The 27,102-nt window shown below is 37.1% G+C and overlaps 1 protein-coding gene across 5 annotated transcripts in view; it reads left to right on the top strand.

Annotated features, from left to right (window-relative positions):
- The window catches only part of MICU3 (mitochondrial calcium uptake family member 3), a 112,593-nt gene extending 92,930 nt beyond the window's left edge, over positions 1 to 19,663 (top strand). For 3 of the 5 annotated variants that reach the window (XM_045455052.1, XM_045455043.1, XM_045455035.1), the window contains 6 exons: positions 423 to 523; positions 990 to 1,161; positions 11,609 to 11,717; positions 13,779 to 13,936; positions 14,990 to 15,058; positions 16,771 to 19,663. In XM_045455052.1, coding sequence (XP_045311008.1) covers positions 423 to 523; positions 990 to 1,161; positions 11,609 to 11,717; positions 13,779 to 13,936; positions 14,990 to 15,058 — 609 coding nt within the window. In that variant the 3' untranslated portion in view covers positions 16,771 to 19,663. Of the gene's footprint in view, positions 1 to 422; positions 524 to 989; positions 1,162 to 5,604; positions 5,762 to 11,608; positions 11,719 to 13,778; positions 13,937 to 14,989; positions 15,059 to 16,770 lie in introns of those variants that run through there. The other 2 variants (XR_006706614.1, XM_045455060.1) reach the window with 2 other exon arrangements.
- Positions 19,664 to 27,102: the final 7,439 nt, after the last annotated feature.

The following is a 27,102-nucleotide window of genomic DNA, read 5'->3' as shown; positions in this document are numbered from 1 at the left end:
TTTACCTCCTTTGACATCCTTAAAAAACATTGATTTTTTGGGTCGATTAGGAAAATCCAAACTAAATGACTTATATAGTGAGAAAACATTTAGGTGATTAGTAAAGGATTTCAGCTATCTTAGATAATTTAAAATACAGATAACCTATATGTATACTTTGAGTTTGAAAACTCCTTAAAATATAATACTAATCTTTAAAATTTTTTGAGGATAAAGATCAATTTCAGTCATATTTTTCTGTTTTCAAATATTGAACTTCATTTTGCCTATAATGGCATTTATTAATGCACCCTTATGCTTTTCATTCTAATGTTAATGTTTGTATGTTCTTGATATTTATATGGTGATAAAATTCTTTGAGGGATGTTGGATATCCCTACTCTGTTTATTGCAGCTAACCTTTAAATTGTGATTTTTTTAAGCGTGCTGATGACATTACAAGTTTGGTAACAGATACTACACTACTTGTGCACTTTTTTGGAAAGAAAGGAAAAGCTGAGCTCAACTTTGAAGATTTTTATAGGTGAGCTTATCTTTATATTTGTATTGAAAACTGTTAACATGCTGAAGTCAGAAAGGTCTCTAGGAACGATCTGGTGCAGAAATACTCACCTCTTGGCTGCTTTCATCTTAACTGAATATATCTCTATAACAAATACGCACTTCCATCAGTACCAGCATACTAGTGGTTATCTTGGTAAGTGTAATAGGAAGTTGCTGAATGATAAGAAATGCCTGGATATCTGGATTGATTATGTCCTGTATATTCCTGAGAAGGTATCTCCCCAACTCCTTAGTCTCAGTGAACCACATTAGTAACCATGGATATAGTGTCAATGTAGTAATCGCCTGGCACTGCACAGTAACTCTCGAAAGTCTCATTGCTCCCCTGCAAGGTCTTTGTGTTATCCCCATTTCAGATGGGGAAGCCAAAGCCCCCACCATCACTCTTCATTTATCGTATTCATTCTTTATATATTTTGTCATAGATTCATGGATAACCTACAAACAGAAGTTCTAGAAATAGAATTCCTTTCCTACTCTAATGGGATGAACACTATCAGTGAAGAAGATTTTGCTCATATTCTTTTACGATATACAAATGTGGAAAATACATCAGTATTTTTGGAAAATGTGCGTTACAGTATACCTGAAGAAAAGGTATCTAATCACCCATATCTATTTTGTTACATATGATACTATCTTGTAATTATATAGGTCTATAAAATATATTGTCCTTTTCTTAATTCTTTTTCTCTGCTATGGATTAATAGATATTTCGGATATATTTCATTCTTTTTTCCTCAGTGTCCTAAGTGCTCTGGCTAATTTTCGAAATTTGATTAATGTAAAATTCTGGGTCAATATCCATGTCTTTCTTAGAAATGCTGAAAACCTTTAAGATTATTAGCAGTTGTGTAATTCAAATTATGAATATCATTTTTGAAGAGAATTCTACTGAGCTATATGCTTTGACTACCACATCAACATCACCTCATATAAAACAGTTTATATCGACATCATTTCAGTAACACTTTATTCCATAATATCCTTAAAAAAAGGTCATTTGAAGACAGCCTTTGATGAGTGAGGGATCTTATCAGGAAGTGAAGTGAGGTTTTCAAAGAGTTTGGATGGCACGAATGGTTAAGAACCTGGGACAACTGATTGTCTATTTGTTTAGCAGCAAATGTGTTGTCAGCAATTCTGAGCAGTCGCATTATCTAGTGGTATTTGAATGCATCATTGCAACCAAATGGAACTGGTGTTACAAGTACCCCTTCAAGCATGAGATGTTTTGGATATATTGCCTTCTATTTGTGTTTATAGAAGGATCAAGTTAATCTATCCAAGAAAAACTTGCAAATAGTTTGACTTTGTTTAAAGTGGCTACACTGTGACAGTGCTAACAATTCTCCAGGTCTCCTATGGAATGAGAAAAAAAGGCTTGATGCATTTGGCCATTAGTTTACATAATCTCTTAGAGGACTTTTATCTGTTTTGTATGATAGACTGAATTTTTTCCAATTGATACCCAGATCCCTAAAAATAAATATCGGAAATTGTACTACTTTGTCAAGCTGCTAGAATATTTAGAGCTTTAATGAATCTGCTTTTCTTTGTCTTTTACCAAATGGAAACAGCAATCTATAGCTCAAAAAGTTCGGTTCCAGGGTAAAGAGTGTATGGGAATGCTTATTCTGTTTTTGCAACTTATACATCAAAAAATTATCTGAAAATAAAAAGTTTTCCTTTAGGCTAAATTCAGTTTCTGAAAACTTATAATTGATAGAAGTATCTTAGTTTTACAAATCATTACAGTTAAAAAAAAAAAAGAAAGAAAATTTGGCAAATGAACCAGCATCAATTCTGCTGATGTTTGTTTGGTTTGATATTACGTCATCAATCCTTAGAACAGACTTCCAGATACTGACATTTTTCTTTTAGAAAAAGTGAAGCTGAGTCTTCTCAGATACTTAGACACTTGTTCAGGGAATCAAACCCAAGACTGTAAGCCAATGATACTCCTACCACGCCCTACTTATATCTTTCCCTTCCTCTCATTTCTCATCCATTTCCTTCCAAAAGAATAACAGGTACTGCTACTTGGATAGCACTTGACATTTCTAAAATACTTTAATTTTCATCCATGTATCTAGCAGATGTTGGGCATCAACCATTTATGAGACCTTATTCTAGCTACTGTAGATAAAGTGACAAGATCAGCAAAATCCTTCTCATGGAAATACCTCTTAGTGGAGAGACACAATAAACAAGTAAACAAAAAATAAATAAATGATTTATTTCCAGATAATGATAGATGTTAAACAAAAGTCATGAGGACTGGAAAAGGAGATGGACTGTTGGGGAAAGGTTTTTTTGAAGAGGTAGCTTTTGAGGAAAGACTGTGAGGAATGACCTATGCAAAGAGGCAGAGGAAACAGCAAATACCAAAGGCGTGGGCACAGAAAAAGCTGAGTTTATTTGAGAAATTGCAAAATAGGGTAAAGTAAGGGCATAGGAAAGTAGTAGGAGATGGAGAGACTGAGATGGGTTAGGTCTTCGAGGAATTTAGATTTTATTCTAATTGTGATTGTAAGAGTGATGGGACACTACTACATTATTAAAATTTGAAACAGGAGTCAGCAAACTACCTACCTCCTCTGTTTTCAGAAATAATATTTTATTGGAACATAGCCACACTCATTCTTTGAATGTATCATCTGTGAATGCTTTTGCGCCCTAATAGTAGAGTTGAGTAGTTGCAGCAAAGACTATATTCCTAAACAAATAAAAATACTTCCCCTCTGGTCTACTCTAGGAAAAGTTTGGTAGCCTTGCTTTAGAACATAGGCCTGTGTGCATTCATCCGTCAAGTATTTATTCAGCATGCATTCACTGTCTGCTGTGACACCTAAATATGATGTGACTCATGGGCCACATATGATCTGATTCCTCCTTCAAAAGATCATATTCAGAGTACACTTCAGCTGGCCCAGCTTTGAAAGGAAGAGGCAAGTTAGGATATTGTTATAGGAGTGCAGGTAAGAGATGAGCATGGCATGGACCAGGGTGAATGTAGGGAAAGGTGGTGAGAAATTGGATCATTTAAAGAGGAGAGCTGATAGAACTTGCTGCTGGATTAGATTTCAATGTGAAGGAAAAAGAAGAATCAAGAATTCCTAGGGTTTTGGCCTGAAACACATTGTGAAACAGCGGTACCATTTACTGAGCTAAGCAAGACTTCAAGTTTGGGGTTTTAGAAAAGAATTAATGGTTTCATTTTGGACAATTTAAGTTTGAGATTCCTATGAGATATCTCAATGAAGAAGTTATGTAGGCAATTGGATATGTGACTCTAGCATTTAGGGGTGTAGTCATTAGTGTATAGACCTCCAAATTATGTCATTCCTCTCCAGCCTTTAGTAATCATTGTCAATTTCCTGTCTCAGTGGATTTACTTATTGTGACTATTTCATATAAATAGAATCATGCAATATGTGACCTTACATGTTTGGCTTCTTTCATCATATTTTTGAGGTTCACGCATGTAGTAACTTGTATCAGTACTCCATTCCTTGTTATGGCTGAATTATGCTCCATTGTATGTATACTGTTTGTTTATCCATTCATCTGTCCATAGACATTTATATATATATAAAAATTTATTTATATATATATATATATACACACATATATATATGTACACGTATATATATGTGTGTGTATATATATATATACACACATATATATATATACACGTATATATATGTGTGTATATATATATATATATATATATATATAAATAAATTTTTTGTTATAGCCATCCCACTGAGTATGAAGCAGTATCTATGTAATTACCATTACCTTCACCCTAAATAGAATTCTTTATTTCTTTATATAGCTTTGAGTTAGATTCTGGTTTCCTTTCTTTTCAGCCTCAGTGACTCCCTTTTGCATTTCTTGTAGGATAGATCTGCTAGTAACGAACCCCCTTGAGTTTTGTTTATCTGAGAATGTCTTACTTTCTTCATTTTTCAAGGATAGTTTTGCCACATGTTGTTTACCTGAGAACATCTTAATCATTTCTGAAGGATAGCTGTACCACATACAGAATGGTCGGATGTTTTTCTTTTAGCACTTGAACTGTCCTACTTACTTTTGGCCTCATGGTTTCTGATGAGAAATCAGCTGTTAGTTTTATTGAGGATCCCTTCTCTATGAAGAATCACTTCTCTCCTGCTGCTTTCAAGATGGCCTTTGTCTTTTGACAGTTTGAGTTTGTGTCTTGGTATGGATCTTTTCAGTTCTTCCTGCTTCAAGTTCATAAAACTTCTTGAACATGTAGACTTAGGTCTTACATCAAATTTTTGAGGTTTTCAATCATTATTTGTAAAACTATTCTTTCTGCTGTCTTCTCCCCTTTTATTTCTGGAAGTCCCATAATTTGTGTATTGGTACACTTGATGGTGTCCCCAGGTTCCTTAGGTTCTGTTAATTTTCCTCATTTTTTTTTCTTTCTGCTCCTCAGACTGAATACTTTTAACTATTCTATCTTCAAGTTTGCAGATTCTCTATTTTGCCTATTTAAATCTATTGCTGAATACCTACTCAACTTTGTGTTTCAGTTATAGTGCTTTTCAGCTCCAGAATTTTTATTTGGTTCCTTTTTACAATTTCTATCTTGATATTCTCAATTTGTTCATAGGTAGTTTTCCTGATTTCCTTTAGTTCTTTATCCATAGTTTCCTTTAGCTCTTTTGAGTGTATTTTAGTTGATTCAGAGTCTTTGTCTATTTAGTCCAATGATTGGACTTCTTCAGGGATGGTTTCTGTTGATGTATTTTCCTGATGAATAGGCCATATTTTCCTAATTCTTTATATGCATTGTAATTTTTTGCTAAAACCTAACCATTTTGAATATTATACTGTGTTAACTCTGAAAAAGCAAACTCTTCCCTACAGCTGTGTACGCAAAACAGCTTGGCGAAGTCACTAAATAAATGGGGGAAAGTGCATTTCTTGTCATGTATAGTCACTGAAGACTCTGTTCTGTTATCTAAGTGATTAGCCAGAGAACTGACAGAGATCCTTACATCCCAGAGCCAGGAAGAAAAACCTAGAGTGTTCTCTTTGCAACTCAGCTCTGAGCTGGAGCATTCCTCCTGCACTGACCCAGGCTACCGAAGCCTCTTCCTTTGCCTTCATCTCCTGCCTCCACAAAGCCCACAGATCTGCAAGAGGTGGTAACCTAACATCCGTAGGTATCTTCAAAGCATGTGGCAGTTCCTGGTTACGTTTAATTTCCCAGGTATCTACAGTGTCCCTGTTAGCCCCTATTCTAATGCCATTCTCCTCAGCCTTCCCCTTGTCAAGTTTTTGGATTCTGTCTGCCACCTGTCCCATCTGTCACCCCTTGTGTCAGGCAGGCACAGAGTGTGCATGTCTTTAAATCTTTTGATAGATGTCACTGTCCCCAGGAAAGCCCAGAAGGGAGGGGCAAAACAAAAGTCAGCCTCTTCACTAGTCCCTCAGAGAACCACCATACAGGTCAAATTGCATGTGGTAGCATTTTAATAACAACATTTTAATTACCAATACATTTTATATTAAATAACACAACATTTAATAATCGCATACCATAGTAGCCCTCTGGCACCAGGAAGCCACGCCGGGAACATCAGCACTATCCCACAGCACCGAAAGATAAAAATGGTAGTTCAGTGGACAGAAACACCACAGTGCTCTCTCCCTGAATTCCAGCTACCCTTCTCTTCATTAACCAGTCCCCTCCTTGCTATAAACTATGGATTAGATTCCAGAGTTTGAAAAAAGTTAATCCTGTCAGGCTTTCCCAGCTAATGGCTGTTTCAATGGAAGGACCAATTCTTTAAGCAACCCTACCCTGCCATTTTCCATGGCATGACTCCCCCCAGTCTCGTCCTAGTCTTCTAATAATTATTTCACGCTTATGTACCTCAACCAAAGATAAACAGGTGCACACACTGGGAGCTCCATCATGGCTGCAGATAGAGCATGGTATCTGCCGGTACAACCAGTGTATAATCACACTGCAGCTTGAGATCTACAGCATTTTCTAGTTTGTCTCCTGATTGAATTATGTCTTACCAACTCTCTCGGTTTTGTTCACTGAGGCCTTGCCACAGTTCCATCCAAATGGACTTAACACATGCTTGTTCACATCCTGAATGACACATTTCAATAGTATATGTAAATTTTTATTATAAAAGACACATAACATAAAATTTACCATTTCTCCCTTTTAACTATTTTAAAGATTTTTTTTTTTCAACGTTTTATTTATTTTTGGGACAGAGAGAGAGACAGAGCATGAACGGGGGAGGGGCAGAGAGAGAGGGAGACACAGAATCGGAAACAGGCTCCAGGCTCTGAGCCATCAGCCCAGAGCCTGACGCGGGGCTCGAACTCACGGACCGCGAGATCGTGACCTGGCTGAAGTCGGACGCTTAACCGACTGCACCACCCAGGCGCCCCTCCCTTTTAACTATTTTAAAGAGTAAAATTTGGAGGCATTCTGTTCACAATGTTATACAATCATCATTAGTACTAGTTCCAGAACTTTTTCATCATCTTAAACAGAAACCCCATAACCCATTAAGCAGTCACTCCTCAGTTCACCTCCCCCTAGCGCATGGCAACCACTAATCTGCTTTGTTTCTATGAATTTATCTATAATGGATATTCATAAAAGTGCAGTCATATAATTTGTAATCCATTATGTCTGGCTTCTTTAACTTAGCATAACTTTTTCAAAGTTCATCCATATTTTAGCAAATAATGGCGCTTCATTCCTTTTTATTGCCAAATGCTACTTTATTATATAGATATATCACATTTCCTCTGTTTGTCAGTTGGTGAATTGTTTCCAGTTTGACTATTCAAATAATGCTGTTATGAATATTCGTATACAATTTTTTCATGTGGACATGTGTTTTGAACTGTCAGAGAATTAGATATATACTTCAGGGTAAATAGCTGGGTCACATGGCATCCTTAATTTTTAACATTTTAAGGAACTACCAAACTGTTTTCCACAGTAGCCACAGCATCTTATAATCTCATTAACAATGTCTGAAGTTTCTAATGTTTCTACATTTTTCTCCACAGTAACGCTTGTTATTGCTTGCCTTTTTAATTTTAGCTATCCTAGTGGATGTGCAGCGGTATCGTTGTGTTTCAATATGCATTTCCCCAGTGAATAATGATGTTGAGCATCTTTTCCTGTGCTTGTTGGCCATTTGTCTATCTTCTTTGGAAAAATATCTATTCAAGTCTTTTGCCTATTTTTTAATCGTGTTGTCTTTATGTTACTGATTTTTTTTACTTTTATTTTTTATTTTCTTCATTTTTTAAATTTACATCCAAATCAGTTAGCATCTCGTGCAACAATGATTTCAGGAGTAGATCCCTTAACGCCCCTTACCCATTTAGCCCAATCCCCCTCCCACACCCCCTCCAGTAATCCTCAGTTTGTTCTCCATATTTATGAATCTCTTCTGTTTTGTCCCCCTCCCTGTTTTTATATTATTTTTGTTTCCCTTCCCTTGTGTTCATCTGTTTTGTCGCTTAAAGTCCTCATATGAGTGAAGTCATTTGATATTTGTCTTTCTCTGAGTGACTAATTTCACTTAGCATAATACCCTCCAGTTCCATCCACGTAGTTGCAGATGGCAAGATTTCATTCTATATGATTGCTGAGTAATACTCCATTGTGTATATATACCACATCTTCTTTGTCCATTCATCCATCAATAGACATTTGGGCTCTTTCCATACGTTAGCTATTGTTGATAGTGCTGCTATAAACATGAGGGTACATGTGTCCCTTTGAAACAGCATACCTGTATCCCTTGGATAAATACCTAGTAGTGTAATTTCTGGATCATAGGGTAGTTCTATTTTTAGTTTTTTGAGGAACCTCCATACTGTTTTCCAGAGTGACTGCACCCTATTGATTTTTAAGAGTTCTTTGTATGTTCTGGATACTAGAATCCTGTCAGATACGTGATTTGCCAGTTTTTTCTCCCATTTTGTGTGTTGTCTTTTTACTTTCCTTGATAATATCCTTTAAAATGCACAAAAAATGTTTACTTTTGACAACGTAAGTTTGTCACAACGTAAGTTTGTAAGAAACGTAAGTTTCTTACAATAGTAAGAAACTATTACCAGGAAGAAAATACAACAGCTCTTCCTCTTTGAAAATAAAGAATATATTGATGTAAAAAAAAAAACAAAAACAAAAACAAGAGGAAGAAACCATTGTCAGTTCCAAAGTTATGAAGTTTTTGTTTCTGTTTTTTTGTAAGATTTTTATAATTTTAGCTATTAAATTTAGGTCTTTGACCCATTTTGAGTTCACTTTTGTCTATGAAGTGAAATAAGAGTTCAACTTCTTTCCTTTAGTGTAAATAAACAATTGTCCCAGCCCCATTTGTTAAAAAGATGTTAAAAAAAAAGAGGTTCTTTCTACAATAAATGGCCTTGGCACTCATATTGAAAATCATTCTATCGTAGGTATTTGGGTTTATTTCTTGATTCTCAGCTCATGTCCTTTTGATGCTTTAAATTTTTCCATTATTATCATCATGTTATTTTTGCTACAATGTAAGATACTTCTTTTCATTCCACTTCTCACAGTTAGGACGTTTTCCTTTCAAGTCCAAATGGTTCATTATAAAAGTGATTCTGGTGGTGAGAGGAAGAAGAAATGACTCTACCTCCTGACTCTATCGTTCCCTCACTGCTGTTAAAAATGGAGTGCTTTAGGGGCGCCTGGGTGGCGCAGTCGGTTAAGCATCCGACTTCAGCCAGGTCACGATCTCGCGGTCCGTGAGTTCGAGCCCCGTGTCAGGCTCTGGGCTGATGGCTCAGAGCCTGGAGCCTGTTTCCGATTCTGTGTCTCCCTCTCTCTCTGCCCCTCCCCCATTCATGCTCTGTCTCTCTCTGTCCCAAAAATAAATAAAACGTTGAAAAAAAAAATTTTTTTTAAATGGAGTGCTTTAAATTATCAAAATGAATTCCCTGTTCTTCAAGTTTATGATTCTCTATTTCCAAACACAAAGAATTTAATCTACACAGAAGAATAATTGTATGGTGTTGAATCTGACCTATCTTTCTGAAACATGACATCACTATTCTGAAAAATCTAAAGATTCAGATGGTGAACATTGTATTCTGTCATACCTCGATTTGCTTTTTAATCTTATGCTCCCTAAAAGAATTGACATTTTTGTTTACACTTTGCTTAAAAATTGCTGTGGCAGCTGGCCACAGCATAAACTGATACAGAACCAGAACAGTGACCGGTTTCCCTGGCAACAAGCTCTCCACATCAAGACAAACCCCTTCTGGCTCACTCACCCTAATTGATTCAAACAGCCGTTCCTGGAAAACATGGCAGTTGGGATCAGGTCACAAAACAAAATCCAGGGTTGGAGTGGCCATAAATGAATATAAGGAAAGAGGAAGAGAAAATAGTGAAGAGAAAGACAGTGAGAATTCTCCTTGCGGGTAAAAAGCATTGCAGGTGAAGTGGAAATAATGTATACCAAAAATTGGTATTATTATTTTGATAATAAAATAGATAATGAATATGATTCTGATAATCGTTTAATCAGTAATTGGCTTATATGAAAGTAGACTTTTCTGGTTCTTTCCCTGCCTTTCCAATGCTGCCTTGTTAGTTTCCCTTTCCCTTTTCACGTATGTTAAGGTGAGAAATTGTTAAGCCTAAGCTCTTAGCCCTATGCCCTTTTTCTGTTTACTTTGTCAATTATATTAGTTTTGCTGAGAACATAATAATTTAAATGTAGCTCTTCATGGCCAAATGTACATTATCTGAGACACATGGTGCGTTGAGCTGGTAGCAGTGGTGGTCATTGCAGTTTATGGAAATGACGTTCCGGAGTCCTCTCCGTGGGCCCAGAACTGTAAGTGTGCACTCACGGGGCCTCCTCGTGCTGTCCTGGCAGAGCTTTCGTGGCAGAAACAAGTGAAAGTACCCTGCCTCTGGCCTGTTCAACATTTTGATTTTTGCATCGTCATTGTTACAGATGTTAATGGCCAAATGCTGAGTTATATTTAAGGAATACGTGTACAGGAGAAACTGGTGTTTTAGGGGTGGTTTTCCTCTCGTGTTTTTCTTCTTAATCATCATACTTACTCTTAGGGTTTAAAAAACTTAGGCCTAAAGTACAGTTTTCAAAATTGAAGCTTTTTAGGTTTTTTTCCCTCTGTTTATTCAGCTTTTTACTTGTTAGGACAGAGTGGCTGCTTCCAAGTTTCTTTCATGCTAGACTAGAAACCAGAGTCCTAGGACACTTCTGTCACCTGAAAAAAGTGCAATGTTGCGTCGTGCCCCTTCCCTGTCCACCTGCCCTTCCGCAGCCCCTCAGCAGCCACTGATCTACTTGCCGTCACTTTACATAAATCTCGTCTGTTCTAGAATTTCGTATATTGAAATTATATCGCATGTGGTGTCTCGTGTCTGGCTTCTTTCACTTGAGCTTCATCCATGTTCCTAAGCCATAGCTGGGCCCTTTGGTATTGGTAGACCACTACTTGTGTATGCATTCACCTGTCATCTGGGGTATTTCCAGCTTTAGGACATTATGAATAAGGCTGCTGTGAATATTTGTGTGCATTGCAACTCTTTGTGGAGACGTGTGTTTTCATTTCTCCTAGGCAAACACCTAGGGATGGAATGGCTAGATTATATAGTAGCTGTTTGTTTACCTTTATAAGAAACAACCAAAGAGGTCTCCAAAGTGGTTGTAAAAGTTTTATTCATTTTTATTGTGTCATTTTTGAAACTTTGTGCAGATATGACAGTGTTTTAAAAATATTTTCACCTGTCATGCTAATGGTAGCAACCCTATGCAGTGGAAATAAATCTGAGTGAATTTTACATTCCATTTGAGGAAGGAGGCTTCAGAATGTGCCCTGGAAATGTTTACCTACATGAGATATGGCAAGTGCCTAATCTATTTATGTCTAGTAAGTACAGATGCTTATTTTAATAAATTTGGCAATACTAAATATATTTCCATGTATTCTCCCAATATAGGGCATCACATTTGATGAATTCAGGTCATTTTTCCAGTTTCTGAACAACTTAGAAGACTTTGCAATAGCCTTGAATATGTATAACTTTGCAAGTCGCTCTATAGGGCAAGGTAAGTAATCGTCTTTCAGTACTTAGAGGCAAAAAATAATGATCCTATCTTGTTTCTAGGAGCTTTGATAACAAATTAATAAAGTATTTCATATTAGCCATCAAGTCACTGAAAGTGTGATATATACTTTGATGGGAAATCTGTTTTCCAGCAGAGTTTAGGGAAATATGCTAAATTTTTCCATTAAATTTATTATTGGCCTTCATTTCATCTTATAGAGAAGACTTAATGATGCTTGTAAAGATTCAAAGAGGAAGAAACCTCATGGCCGCTGGTAGCATTGAGGAGTGCGTGTGCACCTATGGAAGAGCCAACTGGCCACGCTCAAACCTCATCACAGGGTGATGTTTGTATTTCTAATCTTTTGCTCAGTCCCTGCTGATCGAGAAGCCTGAATTTTGCCAACAGAGCCCCCCCCCTTTGCTGTGGACTTATGTTAATCAAGTTTTAAGAATCACATATAAAATTGTATGTTGATTTTGCTTAATTTACAAAGAAATACACTGTCATAGAATTCAGAATGCTGTCATCCTCGGGATCAGCTTCATTCTTTCCTTATAGACAAACTAACGAGTCTAGTCCGTTTTCTAAGATTCTGTAGCTGGGACCAATTTCCCTTCCCTAATGTGTCTTTTGTTTACTATTCTTGCCATATGAGGACTTGCCACTTACGTCTTCGAGGTAATTCTACCTGTGTCTGCCATAATCTAATAAGTGCTAATTCCCAAGTTTAAATCTCAGAGGACAGTCTTGTTTTTCTATTACCAAGTTCTGGGGAGAAGCCAAACTGTAGTCCCTAAATGCTCATAAATTCTCTCTCCCCCCAAAGCATAGATACTGAATCCCTCACCTAGCTTCATTCATGTACTCGCTGAGTTAGAGAAACCTGAAAATTTGTCCTATTTCACCCTTGTCTAGTGCAGATGTTCAAAAAAGACATCTCAGCTCAACTACTTTTGTGTTTGAAAACCAAAACTTTGGGAGCCCTGCTTTCACAGACCGGCAGTTACTGCCATGATGAACCCACTAGTCAACCTTGAGAGGAAAAAAAAGTCAGCATCTGCTTACCTGGTTCAGAATGGAAAGTTGCTCTTTTACTGTATGGAACTAGGAATGAAAGCAATCAAATGTGTGCCCTGGCAGGTGCTCGGAATCCGTCTCTCTTTGTTTGCTGTTGCTGCTAGCACTTACTTTCAGGTGTTTACCTCTCAGAAGGACCATTGCGGTAGCCAACCCCGTGGTATTCCTGCCATTATCCACCTTCCTCTCTGATGTTTCCCAGACAGCTCACAGAGTGGTCTCTCTAAGACGTGATTCCTTCTACGACACGCCTGCTGTGTAAACTCCTCCGTTCCACACTTGCCTGTTGAAGACTGTCCAGGCTCCTCAGCTCAGAGTCCCTGTGCAGAGCTTCTCCAGCTTCTGCGTGTCCCCTGGGCTCTGTCCGGACCAGACCACTTGTTGCCGTCCCAGCGTGCCCGAGACTCTGCTCTTTCCCCCCACGCCTGTGTTCATTCTTGTCCCCTCCTCTGCCATTTCCCTCATCTCCACAAGCAGAATTCATCCATCCCTCAGGGTTCAGCTCACATGCAAATTGCAGCCTTTCCTAATCACTGCTCTGCTCTTTCCTTTCCTTACGACTCCACACTACAGACAGAAGTAGTCACTCATGTCCAAGTTCTCATACACTTCGTTAATATTTGTGTGGTCCTGTGTAGTGGTTATTTGGACAGGTGTCTCGTCATTTGTCTGAACTGTAGGTTTCTTGGTAACTTATTCAGCTTAATTTCTAGTACGTCTATCACTTATAGTAGGTGTTCATTAAACGTCATCAAATATGAATGCATTATTAACCTAAGATACAGCTACTGCTTGGCCTTTTTAATTCAAACCACATAAATTCTCTGTTCCCTAAAAGATAGCATGATTAATGAAAAGTCGTGTGTTACATAAAGTCATGACCCATGGTCAGAAAAACTTCTTTTATAACCTTTCTAGTAGTTAACACATATTATAAAAATAATATTAACTATTTCCTCCTTTTCTGTAACATTTATCCAGATGAATTTAAGCGTGCCGTCTATGTAGCTACTGGCCTCAAACTTTCACCACATTTAGTGAACACAGTCTTCAAGATTTTTGACGTTGACAAAGATGATCAATTAAGTTATAAAGAATTTATTGGAATTATGAAAGACAGACTCCATAGAGGATTCCGGGTAAAATAAATTTGAAGCCTATTGATATCCTTTTTAAAAACTGAAAGAAAAAACTCATCTCCGTTTCAGAAACAATTTATACAGATTTTTAAGGATAGAAACATGAAATGTCATATTTGAAAAGAAAACACATAAGGTCATACCTATTTTCAAAAACACTTTGAGATGATTAAAGTTAATGCTTTTTGAAAATATAAATCAGTTTGAATTTCAGTAACTTACTTTCATATCCAGTTAATATGTTCCTCTCCGTTTGTGGGGAGAAATGTCAAATATTTTTTGATTAATTCAGTCTGCACACAGGCAGTTCAGACTTGGTACTAGACAAAGACATAGCATTTTGTACGATGCAGATTTCCACTAGGCAATTTGAGGCTCTTCGGTCACTGCATATTCAGTACTTTTTAAATGGAAAATACACTAAACACCTTTGTTTTGTCTGTTGAAAAATTTTTTCCTGTTAACATCTTCTACTGAAAATTACTAGAAATGTAGTGATTTTTTTTCTCAGAAACATGGTTTAAGTAATGAAATATAGCATGAATCAACAAATGTTTGCACATTTAACATGTTTGTGGATGTGCCACAAACGGAAGGTAAAAAAAAAAAGAAAAATGTTCTATTAACAGCCAGAATGTTCAATCTTATGTCTTTGGTAAGAATACCTCTAAATGTTGTACATCTAAAAAGAGAAAAAGTTATATATAAAAAAAACGAGATTCATGTTATACAATGGTTTTAAAGATTTTTAATGATTTTTTAAAATTGGTAAAGATACTGTGTACTTAACTGCCACCTAGTGGTGAGCTGTTAACACTTCCAACTGAGGTCACAAATACCTGAAAGGACATACACTGAAAATCATTTATTTTTCCTCAAAAATTTTAGAGTAGCAGAAGCAGATTAAAATATAAACTATGCTACAAATCTCTAATACTGTGTTTATCTCTTAAATGTTATATGTTTTTATTTTTGCTTTATTTATTTATTGCATACCTGTGGCCCCATAATATTTTATGTACATTTACATACTGGTAATCCTCTGTTCCGCAGGGTTATAAAACAGTTCAGAAGTATCCCACTTTCAAATCCTGTCTAAAGAAGGAACTTCACAGCAGATAAGTATGTAGCTTCCTTGTTTGTCTAAATTTGTTCAGAAACAAAGAATCATAATTTATTTTTCTATTATGACACTTAGGAAATAGCTGAAAGAAATAGACTTAGAACTTATTTTTGTATTTTAGCCCATTATTTCAGTTGAAGAATTACACTTCTAATGATTTCATTTTAGACCAGTAATTTAATTTAAGAATTAATCATTATGACAAAGCATGAATTTGCAACTATTACACTGTGATCCAAAAAGGAACTAGAATAAATACTCATCTGACTGGAATTCTCTTGGATGTCTTGAATGAAAAATTTTCTGTTAAGCCTGCAATTTTGTCTGTGAGCAGATACAATATGAATCCAAATAGGATTTTTATAATCTGGGACCATTAGCGTCTAAGGGAATATTAGTTAACTATTTTATAGGACCATGTCCAAACATCTGCTGTAATAATAGCAGCTGACTTTTTTAGAATTATTTTAGGTGTCTGGCCCTCTAATAGGTGTTCTTATACATGTAGTATCTCATTTAATCTTCACGGCTAGATACTCCATGTGACAGCAGAGAAAATAAAGACATAGTGAGTAATTTGCCCAGGATACCTTGCTGGTAAGTGGCCAGCTAGGATTTGAGCCTCATTCTGTCTCATGGCATAGCCGTATTACTTACTGTTAACTAACCATCACCATCGAGTGCCGTAGTTGAGGAAGATGCCCGAGATTCGTTCTGTTTGTGTCGACCCAAAGAAGTAACTCCTATTTGTTGCTGATCTCCAGAATGAGAGGTTTACTTTTTCTTTTTTTCTTTTAAAAGTGTGCTATTGTAGCTACAAAATTTTGGTTTATTGTGATTTCTTATTAGTTAGGTCTCATCGGTAACAGTTTTGTTCGTTTATACATGCTTGTCAATATACATTCTCGCTGTTTCCCTCAAGCCTGAAACATTTGTATTTGTCTATAGCAATATTTCCCAAAGTGGTTCCATAGGATATCAATGCGTATTACTCTAAAAAAACAACAACAACAAAAATCTACTTAGTCAATTAAGTTTGAGAAGTATCCTAATTAACATGATACAGTAGGTTTCTTCCCCCTTAGAACTTATCAGATCTTAATATGCACTATTTATGTGTCTTTCCAAGAGAAAACCAAGTGTTCACCATTTTACAAAGCTTTCTTTCTTTCTTTCTTTCTTTTTTTTTTTTTTTTTTTTTATGGAACTCATTTGGGAAACTCATTTTGGCTCTAACATGTTCAGTGGCAACTAGGCTTATTTATTTACGGTGGTAACTGTTGAGCTAGCAAAAGAAGTCAGGTCTCCCTCCTCTCTATTTTAAGAAAGTTTCCACTGCCTTAGAAACTTCACTAACATTAAAACAAAAAACAAGTAGGACCGTACCCTTTGTTCATGTAGGTAGTGTTCCCCACCGACCCAAAATAGTGTCACGCTGACACTACTAATCCTGTGTAGTAAGTAGGACATGGAACCCTAGATAAAAACGACTACCTTTATTCTAGACCTTTCGGTTAGCCAAGTTACTTAGCAAAATACTGAAATTTTAAGTTAAAGGAAATGTCTTATGTTAAGTCTTTGAATCTTATATTGTCGAGTGTTTTTATTATGTACCTTACTGTTTCACATTATTATCATAATAATAGTTGATTAATGTCATCACCTTTTGGTTTCATCGTAAATAAATATTGCTAATATTTTTTCTCATTAGGTACTTCTAAAGCAAAGTTTAAAGGATTATTATCTATATGATGATCCAAGAAGCAAAAATTTCAGAGTAAAAGCACGTCTCAGATCACAGCATGTAGAAATGAAGGAAAAGAAGAAACACTAAATATAGTTTTTCTTGATTGAATTCTTGAACATAAGACAGATAATATGCATCTTCTCACTAACTGTAAATGTTATGTGTTATCAAGTTGAGCTTTTGCATTGATTTACTGAACTCTGTACTTTTTCATTCCTTTCAGAAGTATATAGATACTTCCAATGACTATGTAAGAATGTATTTTAAATACTTTTTATTTATTAGAAATTTACCTGATTTCAAAATAATATATGACTCCTGGAATCTAGATCACTTAAAAATTAATAGCAACAACATATTTTCTTTGGTTTTAGACTGTGAACTTATTTTCAGAAAAATGAGTATTACTTGAGATTTATCTTAGGCCCTTAGAATTGTTGACGAATCCCCATTATTGCCAGGTTTTTAATTACATTAAAATAATTTTGAAAAACATAGAAATTAAGCTATTATATAAATATAATATGATGGTTTACATTGTACTTTTAACTTTTAAAAGTACTTTACATATACTGTGTGAATCATGTAAAAGTTTTTAAAAGTTTTCGTTTATTGGCCAAAGTCATCAGAATGTCTGATACTCTTTTTTATGTGTGCGGTAAAGCAATTTCAAATGCAGGTTTTTTTTTCTCCAAAAAAGTCACATCTTCATGGTAGAAACCGTGGTGGCTACAGCAACTACTGTCCTTGTCGTGACCGCCTTTAACACGCCGCTGCTCCTGACAGCAGATGGCATGTGTCGTAACGCCAGTCGCAGTGATGTCTTGCAGCCGTGTGACGTGCTGTACGGGAGTGTTGCACGGTGCGGATGTAAGATGTACACGAGTGATGTCTGTATTTGGTAGAAGTTAAGATTTTGTTTCTTGCAAAAGGACCACGTGCAAAAGTGATGCCAAACAGCTGGTCATAATGAATAACTTAAGTAAATTAATTCTTTCAAAATGATATTTCAAATTCATTAAGTCAAAAGACAAAGAGAAAAGAAAAACTTTCTAGAGAGAAACAAAATTAGGTTTTCACATGGAGAAAATAATTTGATAGCATTTAATGGAAGTTTGTTCAGTTAGAACGTATAGTTTATAAAAGGATACTGTACAAAAATAGAACAACGAAGTTAATATATTTATATATTGTATGTGGAAGGTAAGTTCATTTATCTTCTTTTCTAAGATGTATTTAATGTCAATTGCACACACTCCAACTATCACCTTGCTTTTGCATATGAAAATAGGAAATACGGACTTTGTTTTTATAAGTTATAAATGTGAAATTGGTAGTTCTGCATCCGCCTATTTATAAAAGTACTGTTATTTCCAAGAAAATGTTACGATTAGCATTGACTATGTATTTGTTAAACTTTGTACATTCTTTATCTGGCATTATTTATTACATTGATATAGAAATATATATGATTCATGGATTTGAAGATTCCATGCAGTATAATCATTTAATTTCACCTGCTTTGAAGGTTGACTCAGTTGATTGACTAAATGAAAATGCCAACCCACTCATTTAACATGTCCAAGGTCTATTCTGCCTTACACTGAACATTCTCAATAGTAATTATTTGCTATCCAAAATAATTAAAGACATGCAATTTACTTTCATCTTTGACTAAAAGTTATATTATCTTGCACACATGGAGAAATTGCTATTTAGGACACTTCTGTCAGTATAGATTTAAAAATGAATTAGCTCATTAAAATTCTTTATAATTCTGTCACTCTCCCAAGGCACACTACATATGCAGGCTTTATTTTTTATCAGTATAAATGAATATTTATTTATAAGGCTGCAACATAATATTAAAAAGGGAATAAATAAAATATTCTGATAAATTAAAATGAAAAAGTAATAAATTACAGTGATTATATATTATTACCCTTGAACTTTATCATCTATAAATTGGGAGGTAAAAATATCTCACTGGATTGTTGTTTACATCCGTTAAAAATTTTTAATGCTTTAATAGTAACATATGAAATACATGTATGCTGTTATTCTCAGTATTTCCTTCTACAAATTATTCTTTAGAAACATGAAACTATACATAAATTTTAGTATCGTACTCTACAGAAAGCCTACATGGTAAAAAGTTTATGCTATTTTCTCAGTATCCTTTCATATTAAGAAGTTCATTTAATTTATCCAGTTCATTGTTCTTATGATAAAATATAATTGTAAAGCAACCTGTTGTACATTCTTATAGTATCTTAAAATAAATGTACCTGCCTTGGAATCAAGAAACTTAGTTTTTTGTTTGTACATATATCTGTGGATTAATGTCTTTCTTCAAACTTTGAAAATTTTTGTTGGTTACCAAACCGACATTGATCTTAGTCCCTCTGGTATGGTAATACATGCCAGTGAGATTAATCTTATCAGCAGTTTAATAGGTGTAAATAAATCACAGAGCCATAAAGCTTCTCAAAGTGTAAAATAGGAATTCATACATTATAGAATTATAGTCATGGGTACTAAAAAGCTTTTCAGAAAGGTTTTCATGGTGACTTAATGGAGTATGAATTTTGCTTTACAGAACTGATTGTTTAAATGGCTTAAAATCCTTAAGCCAACACTACAGCAGCCCCTGTTTTACCGATGTTGGCATTTTGTAGGCGTTGTTTTATGAAGACAGCTCCTAGATATTTACTAGTTTTCAGAATACACTCTACCTGATGTTTTATAGCCTATAATATGTTAACAGTTTTACATAGTGCTTCTACTTCCATAGATGTAAAAATATCAATTGTATAATATTCACAAAGTATAAAATAAAAATTGTGTTAAGAAAGCATTGTGAGTTTTTTTTTCTCTTAATTGACAGCATTGTTACTTTTTAGTAGTTCATGAAGTAATTGTGTGTCCTGCAATCAGTCACATCTTATATTCCGTGAAATACCATATGATGAACATCAGCACAAAGAATTCTCTTTATATCTTTGTGATTATCATTAGGTCGCGACCAGTATTTTTGGCACTCATCTTGAAAACCAAGGATTATATCTATAATTGTGACTGTCAGCACATAAATGTACAATGCTTAGAGGAAATGAAAACCTTATTTTAGGGGTGCCTGGGTGGCTCAGTCGGTTAGGCATCCGACTTCAGCTCAGGTCATGATCTTCCAGTTCGTGAGTTCAAGCCCCGCATAGGGCTCCGTGGACCTGCTTCGGGTTCTGTGTCTCCCCCCCCCCCCCCCCGCCCTTCCCCAGCTCACACTCTGTCTCTGTCTCTGTCTCTCTCTCTCAAATATAAATAAACATTAAAATTTTTTAAACCTTACTATAAAAGTTTTCTGGAATAAACTTTTTCCAGTGTCATAAAGGAAGAGAAGGACAAACAATTATGAGAAATGGAATAGAGAAGTAAGAAGAGACTGGAGAAGGGATTGGAATGAGGACAGATTTTTCAATTGGGATTGAATAGACAGTTTTTAGGAAAATAAATTTAAAGAAATTCAAGTTAAATCAATAATGGCAATACACCCTTTCCCATACCAGATTGAGGAGATGGAATGGTTTGGAATACGCAGTGTTGGTTAAGCGTGTGTAGCAGTTGCTGGTGAGGCTAGAAATTTGAGTGCAGCATCTTCAGAGGGCAATATAGAGTCATGCCTCCGAGTTCTGACCTAGAATTTTACTTCTGGGATTGTACTGTCCCAACACACACATTCACAAGTTTGCATGTCACCAAATACATCTTTACAATGAAATTGCATGTAGCTGTGAAAAAGAATGAAGTCCGCTGCTCATGCTGATACTGACAGAGATGATCTGCAAGGTATTTTATAAGAGCACAGCAAAGTACGGAGGAGTCTACAATATACTGTTTCTCTTCACAGCATAATTTCATTGCATAGAATTACATTTTAATGTATCTATAGATACAGATACAATGCTTAGAGGAAATAAAAACCTTGTTATAAAAGTTGTCTGGAAAGGATAAACTTTTTCCATATATATATATATATATATATATATATATATATAAATAAAATATGGATAATATATATTATATATATATAATACAGATGGACGATATAATATATATACATATTTCTAAAACTCAACTCTCGAGGGTTGAATAACAACCAGCATCTCTCTCCCCATCAACCCTCATTTCTGCTTCTCAGAGGCTGTCACTTTCCAATCTTGTAGCAGTTTCTTTTGGTGTCTCCCTTCCTATTTCAGGTTAATATGTTATACTGATATTTCTTGATTGATTTCATTTTTTAGATTACTAACTGTTGACTTCCTACAAAGGAAGGTAGGGATTTGGCTGTCTCATAAACCCCTCTAAGACACACATTTCCCTTCCCCCATCCTTTTAGTATATGTAAAGCATAACTTTAGTTAAGTCAATTATTACAGCATCAATTATTATATTTCCTTTCTTCTACATCTTCTTACTTTCCATAGAGTTAAAATTTTCTCCTTTTCAGTTTCCTTCATTTTTTATATACTTCTCATGTGCCAACCCATCATTAATCATGCCCATACTCCTCTCCAGAATAAACATATATTGTTAATACATTGCAACACATCAGGTAATATGTAAGTTCTTAATTATAATGTTAGAAATGCCTCCTGGGACTCCCCATCTTATTGTTCCTTCCACAGTGGTTGTTTCCAGTCCTGATGCAGAACATTTTGGGATTTCCCTTCTCTGTCTCGAAGATTCTATTTTACCTCCTCCATATTCCTGGTCTTCCTTTAATCTTCATATTTTGGAGTGGAACACAATCCTCCATTACTTCCTGAGAAAGGCTGCACGATAAATGTTTGAGATCTCGTATGCCTAAAAATGCGTTTACTCTACCTCCTGCGTGGTGACAAGTCGTCCAGGGATAGGAATCTAGGGTGGCACATCTTTTCCCTGAGAACATTGAAAGCATTGCCCTATTGTCCTCCAGCTTTCAATAATTTTCTCAGGAAATCACATAGCATTCTGATTCCTGACCTGTTTGGTCTTTTCTCTCTCTCTTCCCCCTCCCCCCTCTCAAAGTTAATAGAATCTTTTTGTCCCTACTGTTCTGAAATTTCACACTTATCTAACTTGGTAAAGATCATTGCTCACTGATGTGCTGGGCACTCCGCAGTTCCTTCAATCTAAAATCTTAATTCAGTTCTGCAAAAATAATAACAAAGCAATAATTTCTTCGAGAACTTTGTCCCCTCCTTATTTTCTCTGTCCAGTCTCTCTGGAATTTCTGTTATTTGATACTCAGTCCCCTACATTCTGTCTGTAATTTTCCTTTACTCCTTCTTACTGTTAATCTTTTTATCTTTCTATTGTCACCTTTTAAAAGATTTCTTGAGATTTTTTGAGAACCTCCTTACTGTCCATTCTCTTGAGCTTTTTACTTATTCCGTCCTATTTTTTAAACTTGTTCTTCAAATTTACCTCCTGTTCTACTTTGTTTATTTAGTAGCATTTATGCTCTCTGATTATTTTCGTTTCTTTTAAATTTTCTTCTCTTCATTGACTCTTTTTTTTTTCTGTTTGTGTTTGGGGTGTCTCATATGTGGGGCTTTTCTCAAAAATCTGGTCATCTTTTGCTATATGTTCATATTTTAAAACAAATTACAAGCTCTGTGTATATGGAATTAACTTTTGACTGGTGAGTCTCACTTATTGCTTTTCTGGCTGAGTCACTTAGTATGACCTTGACTTTTCAGTATTGATGGTTCTTTCTCTCTGGTCCAATTTCTTCTGCCTGTCGGTGCAAAGCCTAGCTGCTCTTTTGTTCTGAGTTGTGTAAAGGAAGGAGTGCTTTATTTAATACCCTTTCCTTCAAATGTACTAGTCTCTCTGTACATGGAATACCCATGGTTTGACCTCCGGAGAGGTTTCTCCTGGTGTGTGAGGGGAGAGGGGATTGGTACAGGAGGGAGCTTGAGATCAAAATGCTTTATAAACAGAATTGCAGTCAATCCCATTTACAGTGCCAGCTTCAGAGGTTTCTGGATCCTTCCATTCTGAAGCCTTTCTGGAACTCTGCAGTGCCAACCTGACTCTTTCAGGGGTCTCTATGTTGCAATCTTTTAAGTTCTGTTTGGTCCAGAAGTTAATTACCATCTGTTTCCGAGATTTGAAAATTGTGTGCCTGTACTCTCTTGTCCTTGAGAAAGAAAGCTATGCTTCTGTGCCATTTTATAGAGTTTCAAGAAGGAGTGGGGGAAAGGTGTGTCCAAAAGAATATATTTAACCTCCATACTTAGAATATATCGGGAAGTCCCCATACAGAACTGAACAATGGTCACCTGTGAGGATGGGGCCACAGGTCTATTAAATGAAGGGGACCATACGCTCATATATTTAATGAGTTGTTATTGGACTGTTTTGGTGTTTCTACCATGTTTTTGTTTATTTTGTCAAGAAAAGCACATTTTTTAAAACTTAGGTTCTCAGTCCAGAAAAAGTCGGAATAAACCATGAAGGTCAGGATTTGGGGGGATTTATTCACCAAATCCAGAGTTAGGTAAGTTACTTCTTGAAGTAGACAGAGATGGTTGTAAGAAAAATGAGAGTATAATGATGATTGTGAATTTATGGAACATCGCATGATTTCAGCTTGAATGGTGGGAATGGGAAAGGGACTCATTGATAAGGGCCGACCATGGAAATCAGTCAGTAGACCTAAAAAGTCGAAGATCGCAGCCATGCTCTCTCACAAAACATATTTTAGTGATGTTTGCCATAAGAGACCAAGAACTGAACTTGGCTCTTAGTCTCATTCAGTATGACATTTTCTATCGTGTATTTTCAAGGATGAAGCGAGCAGCTTGAAAGTAAGATCAGTCTACTAGCAGATTTTAAACGGAGATAAAATGAGTTTAGGAATAGAAGGCAATGAATAAAGATACTTCCAGTCTGTGGCATAGAAGGCTTTACTCTGCAAGCTCTGGGTGCTATAAGAGTTAAAGATTCAAGCTGGAAAATCTACAAAAAAAAAAAAAAAAAAAAAAAAAAAGACCCATACACAACACTCTGAAAATCTATACTTTTTTAATGTCATTGCTCGTTGGTGCTAAGAGGTTCTCAAGAAAGTGAGTATCTTATATACCGTTTGTGCTGTAATATTTTATTACAGTGAGTGTACAGATTAGCTGTCTCAAAGATTCTTTTGAAATCAGATTGTACATCAAAACTGCATTGTGCCCTGCTAAGTAAGCAAATTTAAGAAAGAGGAGAAGGTGATGTCAAGACTTATTGCAAAATGAACAAATAAAGGAAAAAGGTTTGCTTGGTGTTCAGCCTATTAAAGCACAGCAAAATGTCAGTCTTCATTTGTCAACTTAAATGTGTTTTTCCAAAACTTACAAAGATTCAGTCTGCCGAAAGTATCCTTTAGCCAGTGTTTGGACTCGAGAAATAAATTAGGCAACCTGAGAATGCAAAACAGATTATACCAATAATTTCTCATAGTGATTATTTACCGCATAAATATGTACATTACTAATTCAGATACAGATAGCTGTTGACTTCTTTGTTCTTCTCCCGATTATAAAATTAATACGTGTATTTTTGTTCCCCAAAAGGTCAGAGGTAAATGTCTCTTCCACAATACTAGACCACCAGATACAACACGCACAAGCATTTCTCATCTCCAGGGGTTTTTCCCTTCAAAAAAAAAAAAAAAGGTAAACATAAATTTTTAGAACACCAAGACCTGCCCCTCAAGTAGCCAGAGTGATGAATTAGAAATAACCCAGAACATAGGTGACAACCAGGAACAACCAGCCAGGGCAGCAGACTTCGCAGGTGCCTGGAACCTGAAGAGGAGGGAGCCTGCAGGCTTTGTGAAGGGGCAGGGTTGGCCTGAGGCCAGAGTTCTGTACTGGCAGCAGGTGAGCATATGGAACCTTGGAACAGCAGGCAGGAGGCGAACCTGAATCCAAGGCCCCCTCCTCTGGGCTAACACCTTCAGGCAGGCCCTGAAGGGTCCTGAGACCCCTGTACCCACCCAGGGACACACACCGGCTGAAAGAAGAAACCAACAGGACTCTCCTGGATTACAGTCAGAACCTCTTAAAGGCAGGCAAACCCAGACACGGCCAGCCACTGTGAGAAGCGACAGAGACCGCAAATTAGACCCCAACAAATCAGACGTTGGAACTGAACCCAGAATGCACCAGGGCTCCCTAGGAAACAAGCTGAAGTCACCAAAATGAGTTTCACAACAACACAGAACATTGGGATTAAACAGATATACTTGCCAGATAGAATTTCTAGAAATAAAATATTTAATTGCTGGACTCAAAACCTCAATTTAGAGTTTGGGGTCCAGCCGTGGCTGAGTAGACCTATCCTTCTATCGTGCCGCACATACGCAGGGCTAGACTCCACGAGGCTGCATGGCAGAAGGCCACTACTAGGGGTCACGCTGCGCCAGGGGCATCAGAGTTCAAACCAGCAGGATGTGAAGACCTTAGGGAGCAACCCAACAATTCGATGAAAGACATGCCTTAAGAGTAAGACTTCTCTGGGGGCGCCTGAGTGGCTCAGTCCATGAAGCGTCCAACCTCAGCTCGGGTGACGATCTCACGGTCTGTGAGTTCCAGCCCCACATCAGACTCTGTGCTGACAGCGTGGAGCCTGCTTGGGATTCTCTCTCCCTGTCTCCCCCCCCCCCCCCCACCTGGCTTATACCCTCTCTCTCTCTCTCAAAATAAATAAACTTGAGAAGAGAGAGTAACTCTACTCTAAAAGCAATTCTAAACCCATCCTAATAAAACCGAAAATTAATCCATAATAGGCACAAGCTGATCTGCCAGTATAGTGACCACCTGCCCAAACAAAAGTATTCTATACCCTAGGCAGGAAAATGTGACCCTTGGCCAGAGGTAAAATGGACCCTAGAAACGGACCCAGTGGTGGCCCAGATGTTTCAATCAGCAGATAGAAAGCTTAAGAGCGCTTATAAATATGCTAAAGGGTTTAAAGAAACAGACTTTGAGGAGCGCCTGGGTGGCGCAGTCGGTTAAGCATCGGACTTCAGCCAGGTCACGATCTCGCGGTCCGTGAGTTCGAGCCCCGCGTCGGGCTCTGGGCTGATGGCTCAGAGCCTGGAGCCTGTTTCCGATTCTGTGTCTCCCTCTCTCTCTGCCCCTCCCCCGTTCATGCTCTGTCTCTCTCTGTCACAAAAATAAATAAACGTTGAAAAAAAAAAATTAAAAAAAAAAAAAAAGAAGAAACAGACTTTGAAAAGGGCACAGCTTTGACTCACCAGATGGTGAAGATGCTGAGGTGCCTCCTAAGTGAGACTTGCTGGAAGTCTGGGGTACCGGAGAGGACGGTCCACAGAGCAGTCGAGCCCTCGGTCATCACAGCGTCCGCGGCGAGCCCTGGGGCTCATCAGGTGCCGGCCAGGGCTGCGGGTGGCTGGGCACAGCCAGAAGCAGGAGCCTTCTGCCCAAGTCTGGCGCACTTCCAAGGTTGCCCTGGGATCCCCCGGCCGAAGACAGGATGTGGGAGCAGTGATCGGGGTCGGGGCGCGGTCCACGCTATCGGGATCCCAGATATACCACTGAATTGAGCAGTGGGGGAGGCAGGCGGTCACCAAATCCTAGAGGAAGTCGTATCCTGCAGGAACTTAGCCCTGGAAAGACCACACAGGGAACAGGTGGAGCCTGGGAGCCTAGAGACTGGGCCACGCCAGGGGGAGAAAACCCCTTCCTCCTCCGGTGTCCTTCCAGAACCCTGTAACTGACAAGGTTTAACACCAAGCTGGCTGGCAAATCAGAAACATTTACAAAGCCCATCTTTATTACAGAGCAGGCAAAAGGGGGGAATTGGGAGCTAAAAGGAAATTAATTGATAAAAGCACAATCCACCCCTTTGACACTCAGCTTTCATGTGTAACCTCTACACACTCTGGAACGCCATACGCAAGTGAAACAACTCAATGATGAGCCCAACAATCCCTGGATACACCACTGTGGCTGTTATCAATTACCCGTCAAAATCCATGCCAGTTCCCCTGAGTATTCTGTGGCCTAATGACTAAACTATAAAATTAAGCTCTAACAATCTGTATGGAAACAGTTTTAATGGAAAGGAAAGAGAAGACGAATATTGTTGACATGTACCCATAAGCACATACCTATAAGAAGCAAAAAGAAAATATGAAAAGCAACTACAGTCATTTCTGTAACTGGTCACAAGGTCCTAATTGTTATCGATGACTTCTTCCACTATCCTCTCTTTTTTTTTTTTTAACATGAAATTTAC

Source organism: Leopardus geoffroyi, chromosome B1 (genome assembly GCF_018350155.1).
Source record: "Leopardus geoffroyi isolate Oge1 chromosome B1, O.geoffroyi_Oge1_pat1.0, whole genome shotgun sequence".
NCBI lineage: Eukaryota > Metazoa > Chordata > Mammalia > Carnivora > Felidae > Leopardus > Leopardus geoffroyi.
This window is presented reverse-complemented; position numbering and strand designations above follow the sequence as displayed.